This window comes from Leuciscus leuciscus (assembly GCF_965113295.1).
Source record: "Leuciscus leuciscus genome assembly, chromosome: 15".
Classification (NCBI taxonomy): domain Eukaryota; kingdom Metazoa; phylum Chordata; class Actinopteri; order Cypriniformes; family Leuciscidae; genus Leuciscus; species Leuciscus leuciscus.
In genome coordinates this window covers 10,429,655-10,444,811 of record NC_138739.1, presented here as the reverse complement: position 1 = coordinate 10,444,811, position 15,157 = coordinate 10,429,655, and the positions used below count along the sequence as shown (strand labels likewise).

The following is a 15,157-nucleotide window of genomic DNA, read 5'->3' as shown; positions in this document are numbered from 1 at the left end:
CCTCATTCACATGTGGAAATAAATCTGATATGAATCGGATACGTGCATTTGCACCTGTCAATGCAAGTCGTACGTCATTGAAAAACTTACTTTTTGAAACATTTCGCAGTACAGATATATCTATAACAAATTAAACAACTCTAGTTGACTTGCAGAGTATTAATTTCGTTCGTTTGTGTTAAATAAAAGGCGATCTGGTGCTGAAATGTGTTGCTTTTGAAATCATGCTGAGTGCTCGCTGTCGCTGCTGTCAGTTTAGTGTCAAGCAGTTTCTCTAAATAACGATGCCTGACATTATTTAGTCTCTCCCTTTCCTTTTGCTTCCTCCTCCTCCATTTATTCCCAAGAAACTGTGGCAAATCGAAAAATTCAAACAAATATCAAGCTGCTCTCTTTCTCTGTCGCTATTTCTCTCTGTCTCATTGTAGAAGTAACCATGGCAACGGATAGCATATCCTTCCAAGATGGCGGCACCTTCCCGAAATGCAACGCGGAGTGAAAACATTGTGACGTAACTCCTGATTCTCTAGAGCTGTTAGTGAATGTAAAAGCTTTGCGAAGTTTTAAAGATCAAAGTGCGCAACAAATTAAGTTGTCTCCTATAAGAAAAAATTAATTCTGAACTGAACATGTCAGTAATTACAGTCTGAAATACCTACTTATGTTTGTAACAGATTTGCCTAATGCCAGCTTACAGACTGCACATGAACGTCTACTTTGACCTTTTAAATTGGTTGTGAATCAACAGTTACCCCTGGCTATTCAAAATGGTAAAATTAATGAATTTTAATGAATGTAATGCATGCATGAATATATCCACACACAAAAAAAGGTCCCTCAATACATCTAATATACAAAGAAAGTAGATTTTATAGAGCTAATCAACATAAATATTGATTGAATAATTATAAAATAATTATTTCTGCCATAATTATTAATAACCGCCATTTTACAGATATAGTGTTTACAGAATAACATTAAAGTGTTAAAATATTGGTAATTCTAGCTTCAACTAGAAGCGGCGCTGCACAGACCAATCAGTGCAGACCGAGGATTTGAAAGCATATTGTAACTTAAAGTTGAGATGTTGTTGCCCAGAGAGAAAAACAATATGTGGTGTCAGAAGAAAAGATGCCCAAGAGACGAGAGATGACGTATTTTCCCCGGGTTTAATAAAATGACTTAAACATCACACTCTTCCGCATACATGGGGATCGAGTGAGAAAAAGCATACAAATAAACATTCAACTCTGGTCACAAATAGAAAAGTAAATAAAGTGTACAAAACTCGGTAGACTGGTTATCTCTTCTCCTCACCTGTCACATCTATTACTGACATAGCCTACTCTAACGGACATGCAAAGTTCTCATTGTACCTCGAATTACCGTAAATGCACAAAGTGACCGTTACAATATGGAGCCGTCTGCTCTCTAATCGCTCTCATGGTACTTTGATGTCATACACCGATCTGTCTACACATCACCGCTTCAAGTCGAACACATCAGGTGTGTTGGTGAGAACCGATCGGCGTGAGTTTCCGTGTTCAGGCGGGAGGAGCTCAAAACAGAGACGTGGAGTCGGACACTTTCTGCTTCCCGTAGTGACGGTCGCGCTGTGTTGGCATATTTTACCACAGCAGAAGTGAAATAAATGCAATATTTGCCAAATACACAGATGTTTCAGATACTTTTCTATTTAATACTTTATGTACTGCATAATACAGTGTCTGTTTGTACAAGAATAAAGTTTAACATAAGCCTACACTGTTAGACATTTTATCGTATTTTTGCGGTAACTTACTGGCAGCACTATTGCCAGTAAGTTACTGTAAGTTCCCCTTTACAGTAGCTTACCTGTAAATGTGTTTTACGGTAAGATGCCCTTACCGCAATTTAATTTTACAGTAAGATGCCCTTACCGCAATTTTATTTTACAGTAAGATGCCCTTATACCGCAATTTCATTTTACAGTAAGATGCCCTTACCACAATTTCATTTTACAGTATGATGTCAATACCGCAATTTCATTTTACAGTATTATAGCCCATTTTACACTATTTTATTATTTATATTTTACATGAATGCTATTGAATTTAATAAATTCCAAAAAAGCGACTTGAGTCCATGTACATCAGCATATTCTTTATTCACTCTCACAATCAATTACATCCATTTTATTTATTGTGATGCAACATTAGGCAAGGCAGTTTTATTTATATAGCACGTCATACACTTTGGCAATTAAAAGTGCTTTACACAGTAAGGAATTAAAATAATCACAAAATAAAAGCAAGGAAAATTAAAGTGCCCCTATTATGGATTTTTGAAAATGACCTTTCATGTAGTGTGTAACAGCTCTAAGGCCTCGTTTACAAGTGAAATGTAACACAATTCAGATTTTTTGCTCATGTGACACAGATCGGATGTGTTCTATGACAGTGTAAACAGGAAAAAAACCACATGCATTCAGATATTTCGAGATCGGTTTCAGGCCTCATTCATATGTGGAAATAAATCAGATATAAATCGGATATGTGCCAATGCGACTGTCATGTAAACAGGCTGATCGGATTTTCTGATGCATTAGGCTACTTCTCCGCGGTTTAATGACAAGAGCAACCCCGATGCGCGTCTGCAAAGGGACGGATGGCCTGTCGAAACGTTGTGTCGTCGTAGGAGAGGAATGTGGACAAACGTTGACACAACATATCAAAGGTTGGCTTGCTCATCCTAAAATTTCGGACCCACTGCTTCTCGTTAAAGCTCGCCACAATATGCTCCCACCAGTCCTGAGATCTCTCTCGCACACAATAACTGAAGCATATGCACAGGCTGCAATGATGGCACTTTTCGTCCTCCTCCGCCTCATAATCATGGTGATGTTTGGCGAACTTCGCATATATCGCAGAGCTAGCATCAAGCATATTTCGCGTTCGTCCATCTGTGTAAGATAATTTAACCCTTTAAGCATGCGCAATGTTTCAGATAGTATGGCAATTGTGAACACATGAATCGGATATGCTCTTGGAAGATGGAGTTCAAAATACTTAGTTTTGAGTTTTATATTGTATAGGTCTCCTGCTAACTGGCTAACTCACATTATCACTGTCTTACCTAAAGGGTTAGTTCACCCAAAAATGAAAATTCTGTCAGTAATTACTCACCCTCATGTTGTTCCAACCCCGTAAGACCTTCGTTCATCTTCGGAACACAAATTAAGATATTTTTGATTAAATCTGAGAGCTGGATCACTCCTCCATAGGCTTCTAAGGGACTGGAACTTGCTGGCCCAGAAAATGTATTAAAGACATAGTTAATATAGTCCAAGTGACTACAGTGGCTTAATCTTAAGTTTATAAAGCGACGAGAATACTTTTTGTGTGCAAAAAAAACAAAAAATAACGACTTTATTCCACTATTCATTTCCTTCTCTCTGGGCCTCGAGTGAGTTCACGTAGTGTTTTAGCGCAGCGCTTCTGTGTTGTACGTCACACGTAGGCTCACTATTGGCCGACGCTGGTCATGTGTGTGATGCGTGTGACGTACAACACAGAAGCGCTGCGCAGTTATACTACGTGAACTAACTCGAGGCCCAGAGAGAAGGAAATGAATAGTGGAATAAAGTCGTTATTTTTTGTGTTTTTTTTGCGCACAAAAAGTATTCTCGTAGCTTTGTAAACTTAAGATTGAGCCACTGTAGACACTTGGACTATATTAACGATGTGTTTAATACATTTTCTGGGCCAGCAAGTTATAATGTCTTAGAAGCCTATGGAGGAGTGAAACAGCTCTCAGATTTAATCAAAAAATATCTTAATTTGTGTTCCGAAGATGAACCAAGGTCTTACGGGGTTGGAACAACATGAGGGTGAGTAATTACTGACAGAATTAAAATTTTTGGGTGAACTAACCCTTTAAATACCTATGCTAATAAGTTTGTGGGCCACGATTATCTATAACTGTGTCTATTAATGCAGTGTATCACTGAGAAACGTCCTGCTTGAGTCGTCCTTGTGATGGAGGTTCGGGTTGAATAACTAGTTCTTCCAGTGTTTCATTATTGGATTTGCGTTCGGATTGATATGGTAAAATCGACGTCATTGTTCGTTACTGTGTTTAGTTTACGGTGTAGGAAGCCTCAGGACAGCTGATGTTGTTATGGCAATGGGTGTTTTTGTTTAAGACACGCGCACTGTACGCAGTAAACCAATCACAACAGACTGAGCTGTCTGGCCAGTAGCATGTGGAAAGGAGGGATTTAGAGAGATTGATTCATCTGACGAGCCGTTTAAGAATCTTTGAAAAATGTGGTGATGTGCAAATGTATATTATGAGAAAATTCAACAGTTTTTTTTTTACCTTTGATGCACGTAAACCTGTTGTAGGTAAGTGTTGTAGTAAATAGGATAATAGGGGCACTTTAAAACAGTTATAAAACAATAAAAAAATGTACAGTACAGTTATAAAATGAATTAAAAGAGTAAAAAGATAATACATAGATAAACTTCTCATCTGGCAATACACCGGTGTATCATATTTTTCACAACTCCCAGGTTTACTCTGAGATTTTCCCATGGTGATTACACTGTGTCTGTGGTGTTCTTGTGGCATGCCTAAGAAATCAACGTATCCAAAAAAACAGATTTTTCCTTAAAATCGTACATGAGAAGCTCTAGGACTGACTCACGGGGTAACCTCGGGTTCACTGCCCCATCAGTCCGCACCCCAAAATATTTGTCCGGAAGCTCTAGGAATGGAATCGATCCAGTCCGCACCCCACAGAACCTCGAGTTTAATTACACGTCAAACTCACTACTTCACCACAGACAGAGGTCATCAGCATGGTTTCATCTCTCAATTTCCCCAATTAAGTAATTTATGTTTGTCTCTTACCCAATTCGCAGCGCCATTTGAGTTCAGTTTAGAATCAAAAGGAGGATGCAAAAAGAGAACTGAATTCATAACAAATCAAAGCAGGGATCATAACAATACGCAAAAAAAGCATCCCAGTTGGTCTTGACTGGCCTCCATACCGGTAAACCACTGATGGCTGATCTGAAAAAAACAAAAAAAAAACAGAGAAAATGTGTGAGAAATGGTTGAGTTTGGAGTTGTGGAGTTTATTTAATCTAAATTTGTTCATGGACAGACGAGGAATCAACTTGTGCAACAGCAGTTATTACCAGTCGAGTTAGTTTAAATAGTATAGCTTTATTGCACATCCCTTGTTAGGGAACTCTATTAATTGCCTGAATGTACAATTACATTAAAGTTACACTGAGTAACTTTATGGCCCTTCAAACTTAAATCTGAAATAGAAAGCTTTTGTAACATTACAAATGTTTTTACTGTCACTTTAAGTCAATTTAATGCATCCTTGCCGAATTAAATCATTCAACAAAAAAAAAAAAAAAAAAAAAAATGCTGACTGAACAGTAGTGCTTTCTTTTTCAGATAAATGTTGTTCTTTTGAACTTTCAATTCAAAGAATCCTGAAAAAAAAGTGTACAACTGAAAACAATCAGAAATGTTTCTTGATTCACACAAGTGCTCCTAAAAAAAGTTATGCTGCAAGTTCTGCATTACAAAATGTTAATCACATAATGCATCTGATAGTTAGTCAAAACATACTTACAAAGCCAAAAATGCTCAGTGCTGAGGCTCTTAAAAGAGCCTTTGGGCTGTAGTTAGCTCCTGTTGACGGAAAAGAGAAATAGAAGAAACATTATTTTTCAGCAATGATTATTGGCAAATGAAATGACTATATGTTGTGAACATGATAAATGACAGATCTATGACTGCTAGATTGATCAATTACACAATCTAGCAGTCACAATGTTGCCTTTGGCTTGCTCAGTTGGGGATATTTTGGGGATATTTAATTTTATTGTATCAATCAATAAATTCCTCTTGAAACAAACTTTGTTGTATTATTTTAATTTAATACTGTGAAGCTGCTTTGATACAATCTGTATTGTGAAAAGCGCTATACAAATATACTTGACTTGACTTGACAATCAGATGACAGTTTTACCAATAATTGGCATAGAATTAAAAAAATATATTTTGCAATGAATATTTTTCAATAAGTCTGCCTTTACATTGCTTTAAATGCCTTACTATTTTAATATTTCGTCACATTTCGGTCCTGTGCAGAGTGAATCCAGCATTTATACGTAGCTGTAACATCTCTTACATCGTGTCTACACTTTGTTAATGAGAGTTTTCGCGGGCCTGCATAATTCGGCACTGAATAAAAACTCCTGCGTTCTCCAGAGCGCGAAAACAAATATGCACTGGAGCGTTTGGTTTGGCAAATCTGTTTCGAAAATATATTATAACAGTATCAAGTAACAGTATCAAAGTAGCAATCTCTTGCTTGTGTTTGAGGGTGCATAGCACCCCTATAGAACCGGGTCTAGAGAGAGCGCGAGAGAGTGCCTTTGAGAAAACGCGCTAGGCCTAACTTACTTCAAAACGCCATACATTTAACTGACGAGTGCCATAACTGGTCGTAAAAAAGACAGAAAACCTTTGTTTGTGTAAATATTAGATTGGGTCCATCTACTGGAAAAGGCAGTCAGTCAATTCTATGGCATTTAATGGGATACTAAAGCGGCAGTTTCGAGGACAATTTGACTGTCCTGTGAGCTGTTATTAAAATCCTATTAGATTGTATTATTTACTTTCTTCATAAATGTAGCTATATTTAATTGATATTGGTAATGGTTTACTTTGTAAAAGTAACTTATAAAATACATTTGTTCAGTAAAAAGTACTTACCTTAGAAAAACCCCCAGCTGGCGTTTAGATCCACTCTCAGCAGGGACGTCCGTTATGAGCGCGCACTCGACACGTGACGTCACACAAACCTCAGTTTACATTCTGCCAGGTAACAACGCGGGCTTTGCAACAATTTAAATTTTGTGAGGGTAAGCAAAGTTTATATATATAAAGTTTATATTAATTTAAAATAAAATAAAAATACATTTATATCATTTATATTGCCTGTATGGGAACCAGTTGTGAATTTCTGTGTGTGTATATATATATATATATATATATTTGTTATTGGAGAAAATGCTAATATAAAAATTACTCTGGTCTCATAAGAACTAATTTTAAATCATTCCATCCACGTGTTTTTATTTATTTATTTATTTTATTTAACTTTTAAACATCCAGTGTTTGCATAGCTAAAAAATCAGAATGCAGATTCATGATTTTCATCTGCAGAACAAGATGGGGGAAAAAATATAAAACATTATCATATGATATTTTAATATGCCTAAAACATAAATACAATATGCATATACAAACTTCAAAAAATCTGTCTTCTTCATTTACAGTAGCACTACTGCTTTTGCGTAAACAGTAAAGTACTGTAAATTCCATATACGGTAAGTTACTGTAAATTTCATAAAAAATACCCATAATGCAGTGCATATTACAGTAGTTAACCGTAAATAATATAAGTGGTATTTTACTGGGCTTTTTTGCGGTAAGTAACTGTAAAATTACGGCAAAGGCTAACAGTGTAAACTATCAATGAAGTGGGGTCTACGTTTTTTTAATCAGTTTTATTTTGATCGCGTCGGCGCCGTCTCAAGTCCGGACACAACAGATGCTGTATTAAGCAGTACTGTAGCCTATAAAGTATTGAATGAAAATGTCTCTGAAAAATCGGTGTATTTGACAAATAGGCTATTGCATTTATTTCACTTCAGCTGTGATAAAGTATGCAAACACAGCGCGAGCATCACTACAGTTTTCAGCTCCTCCTCGCGACAACTCTCACCGATCGGTTACATCCAGCCGCAGCCGATGTCCAACACACCTAATTTTTCCTGTCATGTCTTAACCCTTGCCCCGGCCTCATGTGATCTTATCATGTGTTTCCATTGTCTCATGTGTCATGTTTTGATTGGTTCTTTGTGTCCATTGCTTTCAGGTGTGTCTTGTGCATGGTAGGCCCGTGCATTAATCCGTCCTAGTTTCATTTGTTTTGTATCTGGTTCATGTTTGTCAATAAAACTGCACCTGGGTTCTCAACTTCAACTCACCTTCAGCTGATAAATGTTACGGAAGGAGACTCCAAAACAAAATTAGGAACATTTAAAATAGCATAATAGGTGAACTTTAACGACCTTATTATTTCATGGACTTCTCTGTTTCTGCCTTATTTCTCACATTTTCAGTCTCCCACACATACTTGCTTAAATCAGCAGAAATATTAGCATTTTTCCCCCTCACACTGGGTGTCTTAAGGCCTCAGTTTCTAGTGAGACAGTTTAACAGTGCTCGTTTAGCAAAAATGCAACCATATAACATGTCAACTGTCAAAAGTGTTATCACACTTTCCTGAAAGCAACATATAGAGATCCTGCAATCTATGTATTTTTCTCCCCTCTGTTCTTTCTCGCTGGTCATTGTTCTAGTGAAATAAATGTCTTTAAATGGAATGTTATTCATTTCTTTCTTAATAGAAGTACCTTTCAAAACAAAACGAAAAACTAGTTAGTTCTTATAATTGAGACATTATATCTCACAATTGTAACTTTTTTTTTTTTTGCGGAAATGGTTTTCAATGTTTAACAGATTTATGCCCGGTTTCACAGACAAGTCCTGAGTCTAGTCTCAGACTAAAAGGCATGTTTGAGCTGTTTGAACTGAAAGCAACTGTTCCTTGCCACTGTCACCTTTTTTTCGCCTTTGGCTTTTTTTTAAATTGGCTTTTGGCTTGCTTAGTTGTGGATTTAATTTAATATTCAACAATTTGGTGTAAGCATTTACACCATACATATGAGAACTGAACTGAGCTGGACGATGACATCACGGTTTTCTCCAGAGTGGCTATATATATAAATTAACTAAATTAATAACTTTTACAACAAAAATGAAACATCACTGAACTTATTTAAGCTGAACTGTGACACTATTTTCTTCTGGAAACAAACTTTGTCGCATTATTTTCCTGTTATCACTATAAAGGTGCTTTGAAACAATCTATATAGTAAAAAGCGCTATATAAATGACAAGGTGACTTGACTTGACTTGACATTACAATTGTTACATGCAAGTTCTCTCTCCTGCATGTGTTTCATTATGTTTTTGGTTCAATCCTGTGTGACCTATAGTTTTCCTGAGTCGTAATCCTCAGTCATTTCAGTCACGTGTGCCCTGTTAATTTACTCATTTAGCTCCTTTGTTAGCTACATGTATTTAGTCCCTGGCCCTGTCCCAAATGGCGCACTTCATGCGGACTTTCGGTCTCGTGGACTTGAATTGCGCGTGCTCGCTGAGTCTATGAGTCCGTAGGCCGTCCCATTCAGCATTTTACCGCTCTGAGGTGTGCTCAGCAGCGCCCCCTTTGTACCCTTGAAGCGGTCTTCCACGAAGCCCGCATAGATGCAGGCTCCACGCACTTTAACTACCCAGGAATCCTTGCGAAAGGCCAATCAGACAACAGATGGGAGGAGATTTCACTCACGGATAATTGTTGACATGGCTGAGAAGAAAATATTACTGTTTTTATGACCTAAATGTACATTTTACCAGTTGTTACCTACAGTTTATACAAACATTATGGTCATCGAGCAGTGGTTGATGTCTCAAACATAATAATAGCGCGTTTAATAATACGATTGCATTATGATTCATTAAATAAATAGAACCGAATGTCAGGGCTTTACTGAGTCATATGTAAACATAGTATGAATATTGAAACCTGTAAATTGAAAAAAATTATGTTTAAATTATGTTTTAAAATTGTAATCTTAGTTCAAATGGAACATTATGTATTATTATGTACAACTGTATACATCATTTAAATAAGCATGATATATCTATTGTCTAATGCCCAGGTGATATGCACAATATCAAAATATAGAACTGTAAAATTAGGCTGTGTAGTGGACATGCAGATAAGACGTCGGAGCGCAAAAATGTGATTTCTCCTTTCCAACAACAACCAGGCCGTTATTTTCGGCGTGCCGAGCGAGTCTGTCCCAAAAATACCTCTCAATGCGCCCTCGTGGACTCGCGCCAAGGGCCCTATAGGTCTGCACTACATGACGTCACCAAAGTGTGGACTCTGAGGAAGTCCACAAGTCCGGAGTGTGCCATTTGGGACAGGGCCCCTGTGTTCTTCCTCAGTCTTTGTCCGTTCTCGTTAATGTTAGCATATGTGTATTTCTCCTAAGTTAATCCTGTTTCCTGAGTATTTGTTATGTCTCCTGTCTCCTTAAAGAATTCCTGATCTTGCAAGTTTATATACATCACGTTACGTGACAAAAATATGTCAGTGCCATCGTTTTGTCTCAAGATGCACTCAAGATGTTTTTGTTTTTTTTCTAGGGGAGGTTTAAAAAAGCTATTTAAAGGTCTTAATTGAAGTAAGGCCTAATCCTGGTTTAATCTAAGCCCTGTCTGTGAAACCAGGCCTCGTTGAACAGTTCTAGTGTTAAAAAATTGTAGCAAGCGACTGCATGACCAAGTGACGGTAATTTTTATTTTTTGTGTGTAAATATTTAGTTCTCTTGCTTGTGCATTATTGCTTTATTTGTCCATTTTACTGCTTTACTCAAGCAGTTCAATACTCATGATAAAGTGAATTTTAATAGTCTTGCTATTAGTGATTAAGAGCAGACGTGGAGCACTGGACTGACGTGAACTTAAGTTTGCATATTTACTTGCTGTTTTTTTATAATGGTGTTGTCAGCTTTACTGACATCTCGTTTCACACTACAGGTTTTTTTATTTTTTTTGTGAACTTCCCGTTTTATGTTAACCATCTGTGCTGCTGGATCTTTTCACGGAACTAACTTCTTTTTTCTTCATCTTTTTTCTAAAATGACTTTAATACTAGTGAAACAATGGATGTCCGTTCCTCTTAAGTTCCCCAAAATCACAAAGAGTTTCTTGTATGGAATGTCACAACGAATCTGAATATTCTATAACATTTATATAATTAATTTTAAACTATTTTTTTTTTGTTGCTGTTACAGAAAAAGAAAGGAAAGAGTAAGTGGTCATTGAACAAAAGACATCTCATTTGATAAATATGGTTTGAACCAGGGATGGGCAGCTCCAGCTCTGGAGTGCCGCTGTCCTGAACCTGGACCAGCTAATCAATGTCTTCAGCATTATTAAAAAGACAGGTCAGTTTTTATCAGGTTTGGAGCTAAACTTTGCAGGACAGTGGCCCTCCAGGACCGAAGTTGCCCACCCCTGCTTTAAAATTAAGGACAAGACACAGATGACACAGTTATAAATGATCTTACCTCTTTTTGCACATTTCTTTTGTAGAATATTGGATCAGCATAAGTTATCTCATCTTCAGAAGTCCGAACTGTTTCTAACAAGAAGAATAGATGTATTAAAACAATAGAGCTCAATCTTAAACTCTGAGATATTAGATGTTTCTTCATTAACATGTTTTATTATTTCAAGTATAATATTCAAGTATATCCTTATTATGTTGGCTTGAACTTATTATTATAATTCTGAGACAAAATCTTTCAAAGCTTTCAACCTACTTCCACTAAACTCGACTCAGACCTTTAGACTGTTCTTTCTTATTGTTCTATCTCTTTTATAACTGAATGGACATACGGTTTCCAAAATCCCATTAATTGCGATGTTAAAATAAGCCAAGACTATTTAGACTTCAACTATCAAATTTCAAAACACACAGAAGCCCACTAGACTCATTTAAGCTGCCATTTTATGTAATATTTCTAAGCCATGTATACCCCATGTAGCCCCGCCCCTTTTTAGCGCCTCGCTCGTTGTGTTTTGTCTTCTGGTTTGAATTTTCAGAGCATGAAGGTAAGATCTTATGGATTTATGAATGAACCATTTGTTTTAAAATCTTCCCAGTCCACTGACATTATGTCATCCACATCAGACATTACAATGCTTGCGATAACTTTATAACTATATATCCACTTCACCAGCTAATTACTCTTCGACAGCGATGCCAATGTATAGAGCTACCGCAATAACAGAAGCTGTGTGCCTGTTTCTCTGGTGCAGAAGTGCTAGACTCATTTAATCCTCCATTCTAATATTACTTTCCTTCTTTCCTTGCTTCTATCTATTGTCTGACTAAAATTCTGTCTTTGACTAAACTAAAACTTAAAACTGTCAAACTTAAAACATGTATGCCCGATTTCACAGACAGGGCTTAGATTAAGCCAGGATTAGGCTTTAGTTCAATTACGACATTTATAGCTTTTATAAACATGCCTTAGAAAAAAAACATTACTGATGTGCATCTTGAGACAAAACAATGGCACTGATATATTTGAAGAAATATCAGTGCAAGTTGCTTTAAGTTAAAACAGGTCAAACATGCATTTTAGCCTGGAACTAGACTTAAGCCTTGTCTGTGAAATCAGGGATACAACTTAAAACCTTCCAACTTAAAGCTGTTAAGCCAACATCAACATTTTAATATTTTATTTAATACAAATTATATTTAACAGATGTGTCAGCAGTAGGTAATGCTTGCCTTCTTGGACTGTTTTTCCACGTTTTCTGTGGATCCAGAAGATCCCGACTAAAGTAACAGTCAACAGAGATCCAGCGACAGCAGCAGCAGCAGAGATCAGTACTGTAGGGACCACGTCTGAAGAACCTGGAGTAGACATCTGTGAGGGAGACTGCACGTCTGGAGAATGTGAAGTAGACAACTGTGAGGGAGACTGCACAGGAATCTGCGGAGGAGACTGCGAAGGAGACTGTGTGACCTCTGCTGTAATGGGTAAAGGGAGTCTTTAGTGCAAGTGAATATGTCTGATCTACAACAGACACTATAAACATCAGCACAGCTGAGTTAAGCATCTCTGCATCTGCTCCAAATTCTGTGTGATGATACAATGGCATATAAATGTAATATAAGTACAATATCTGACTTGCCTCAACCTTCACTGTTGCTTCGGATCAGATGCTGTTTTGTTTTTGTTTGTTTTTTTGCACGTAAAAGCAGCATCAGAACAACCTTAAACATTGTTGTCATGACAGAGCATACACTTAGACTTTTATAATCAAATAATAATCAAATTCCGGATACATTTTTAGATAAATACCCAGTACTAATTGGCATTCTAACCAAAATCCAACGTAGTGACAAAATGGAGTCACACATGAACCAGCTAATCAAGCTGCTCAGGAATGCTTGAAACCAACTGGCAGGTGTGTTGGAGCAGAGCTGAAACTGAAGTCTGCAGTTAGACATATCTCCTGGAGCAGAGTTGGCTATCCCTGATTTATATAATATTTGTGGTATACTTAAATGCCACTTCAGATACTTTTTTTTGGTCAAAAGATGGTACAATATTTTACTTTTAATGTACCTGCACATGTATGACAGAATTGTGTGATGTCCAGATGTGTGGTATAGTTGCTGATGGGATTGTTCAGCACACAGCTGTAGGTGTTTTTCCTGATGTTCTGATATTCCACCTCCAGAGGTAGAGAGAGACTGATGCTGAGATCAGACGCACTGATGCTGGAAAATACACTGATTCCTTTGTACCAGGAGAGAGTCACATGACTCACATTCACCACTGATGAACACACAAATGAACAATTTGATGATAATGATGACGAAGAACAGTGTGAAGAGTTACTGATGACAGGAACAGGCAGACGAGCTGAAATATGGAGAAGTAAGAATATGTAGTGAATAACTGACAACAGATTTAAGGGTGGGATTGAAGGGTGGTCCACCCAATCAGATTAATAAAAACAATTTTAATTTTAATTCTGACATTTATGTACAGTAGCTACGAAAAATAGCTACAAAAGAAAAATATTATGTCGGCATATCACGTGTCAGTCCAGTGATGCCATCACGCAACATCGCTCTCCGTGCGCACTGACTAACGTTGTGATAGTCTACATGCGAGTGACAGACAGATGACCTTCAGGTTTAAAGCAGCCGGGCCGGGAGGGCTGACTGACATGAGTACAAGGCATAGGCCTATTTAAATTCACTACCGAAGTACCGATCTGTTATAGTTGACATCAGGTGTGTACTGTACACGGTGTACATATGCGTAATTTGCTGGTGGGACATGTCCCCACCACTTTTTACCAGGGTCGATATTTTAAAGCAGCTTTAAAGTGATAATAGGAAATTACAGTAACAGAGATTGTTTTGGCTTTACAGCAGCTCTAGGATAGAGTTATTGTCCAGCTAAAGTTCGTTTTGATTGATTGATACACTTCCATTGCAAAGATCATTAGTTATTAACTTAGGGGCCGCTAACACGACACCGTTCTAACAGAAAACCCTCAACACGCTATGGCCGCCCATCTGCACAAAGTGCTCGAGTGCCTGGTGACTCGAGAACGCACTCCCGGAAATAGGTTCCAAGGTGCAAACAATTATCAGTTATCTCTGCGCATCATTGTAGCGCATCCCATCCAATAAATCGCAATAATCTTTGTGCTTTGTTACTATTGATATAAAACAAAGTCTCAGATTTCAAATTACGTCCATTTTCTTACGAAATTCAAAAACACTGTCTTAGCGCTGTAGCATGAGATCGCTCTGGCTCAGCTCAAGAGAAGCAGCAGCGCAGAGCGCACATGATCTTCTCTTCCACCTTAATAATACCAGTTACAGCGCAAAATAAACATGAATGAGCATCTGAAAGTATGTTAAAAGGTAGAGTACAACTTATCGAATTCCGTATCATGTGACATGGTATCTCTCAATCAGTGTTTCAACCATGGAAAGACGTTGGTAAATCAGCTTGTAAACAATGTCATGTAACGTCACATCACATTTACCTCAGAAAAACCATATCCAGTGACCATAAACTCGTTAGTCAGCTAGAAAAATTGGAGAGGAGCATTTTGCTGAATATATGCACCATATTACATATTCATTATAATTTTTTATGTTCTTCAATTTTGAATGCATTTTTGAATAAATCTGGCAGGTTTTTATGACAACCACCATTTAAATGTTTATATTTCATATAACTTTATTATTATAAAAATAAATTAAAGTGTAAGTTAAGTGTTTGTATACAAATCAGTTAATTTTTACCTTCAATATTATAGTGGGCTAATGAAGCCTAGTAGGCTACAACTGACTCCCATAGTTTACAGCATTAGTTAAGAGATTTGTTTTTCTTGAGAA

The 15,157-nt window shown here is 37.2% G+C and overlaps 3 protein-coding genes across 9 annotated transcripts in view; 1 reads left to right on the top strand and 2 right to left on the bottom strand.

Annotated features, from left to right (window-relative positions):
• The window catches only part of LOC309476139 (SLAM family member 5-like), a 234,798-nt gene that overhangs the window by 118,522 nt on the left and 101,119 nt on the right, over positions 1 to 15,157 (bottom strand). The window lies entirely within an intron of this gene.
• Positions 1 to 15,157, top strand: part of LOC309476299 (uncharacterized protein) — a 108,646-nt gene that overhangs the window by 79,551 nt on the left and 13,938 nt on the right. The window lies entirely within an intron of this gene.
• Positions 1 to 15,157, bottom strand: part of LOC309476116 (uncharacterized protein) — a 45,366-nt gene that overhangs the window by 20,437 nt on the left and 9,772 nt on the right. For 2 of the 4 annotated variants that reach the window (XM_082139314.1, XM_082139313.1), the window contains exons 3-5: positions 13,359 to 13,658; positions 12,515 to 12,757; positions 11,283 to 11,356 (exon numbers count right to left, since the gene is read on the bottom strand). In XM_082139314.1, coding sequence (XP_081995440.1) covers positions 11,283 to 11,356; positions 12,515 to 12,757; positions 13,359 to 13,658 — 617 coding nt within the window. The remainder of the gene's footprint in view (positions 1 to 11,282; positions 11,357 to 12,514; positions 12,758 to 13,358; positions 13,659 to 15,157) is intronic. The other 2 variants (XM_082139315.1, XM_082139316.1) reach the window with 2 other exon arrangements.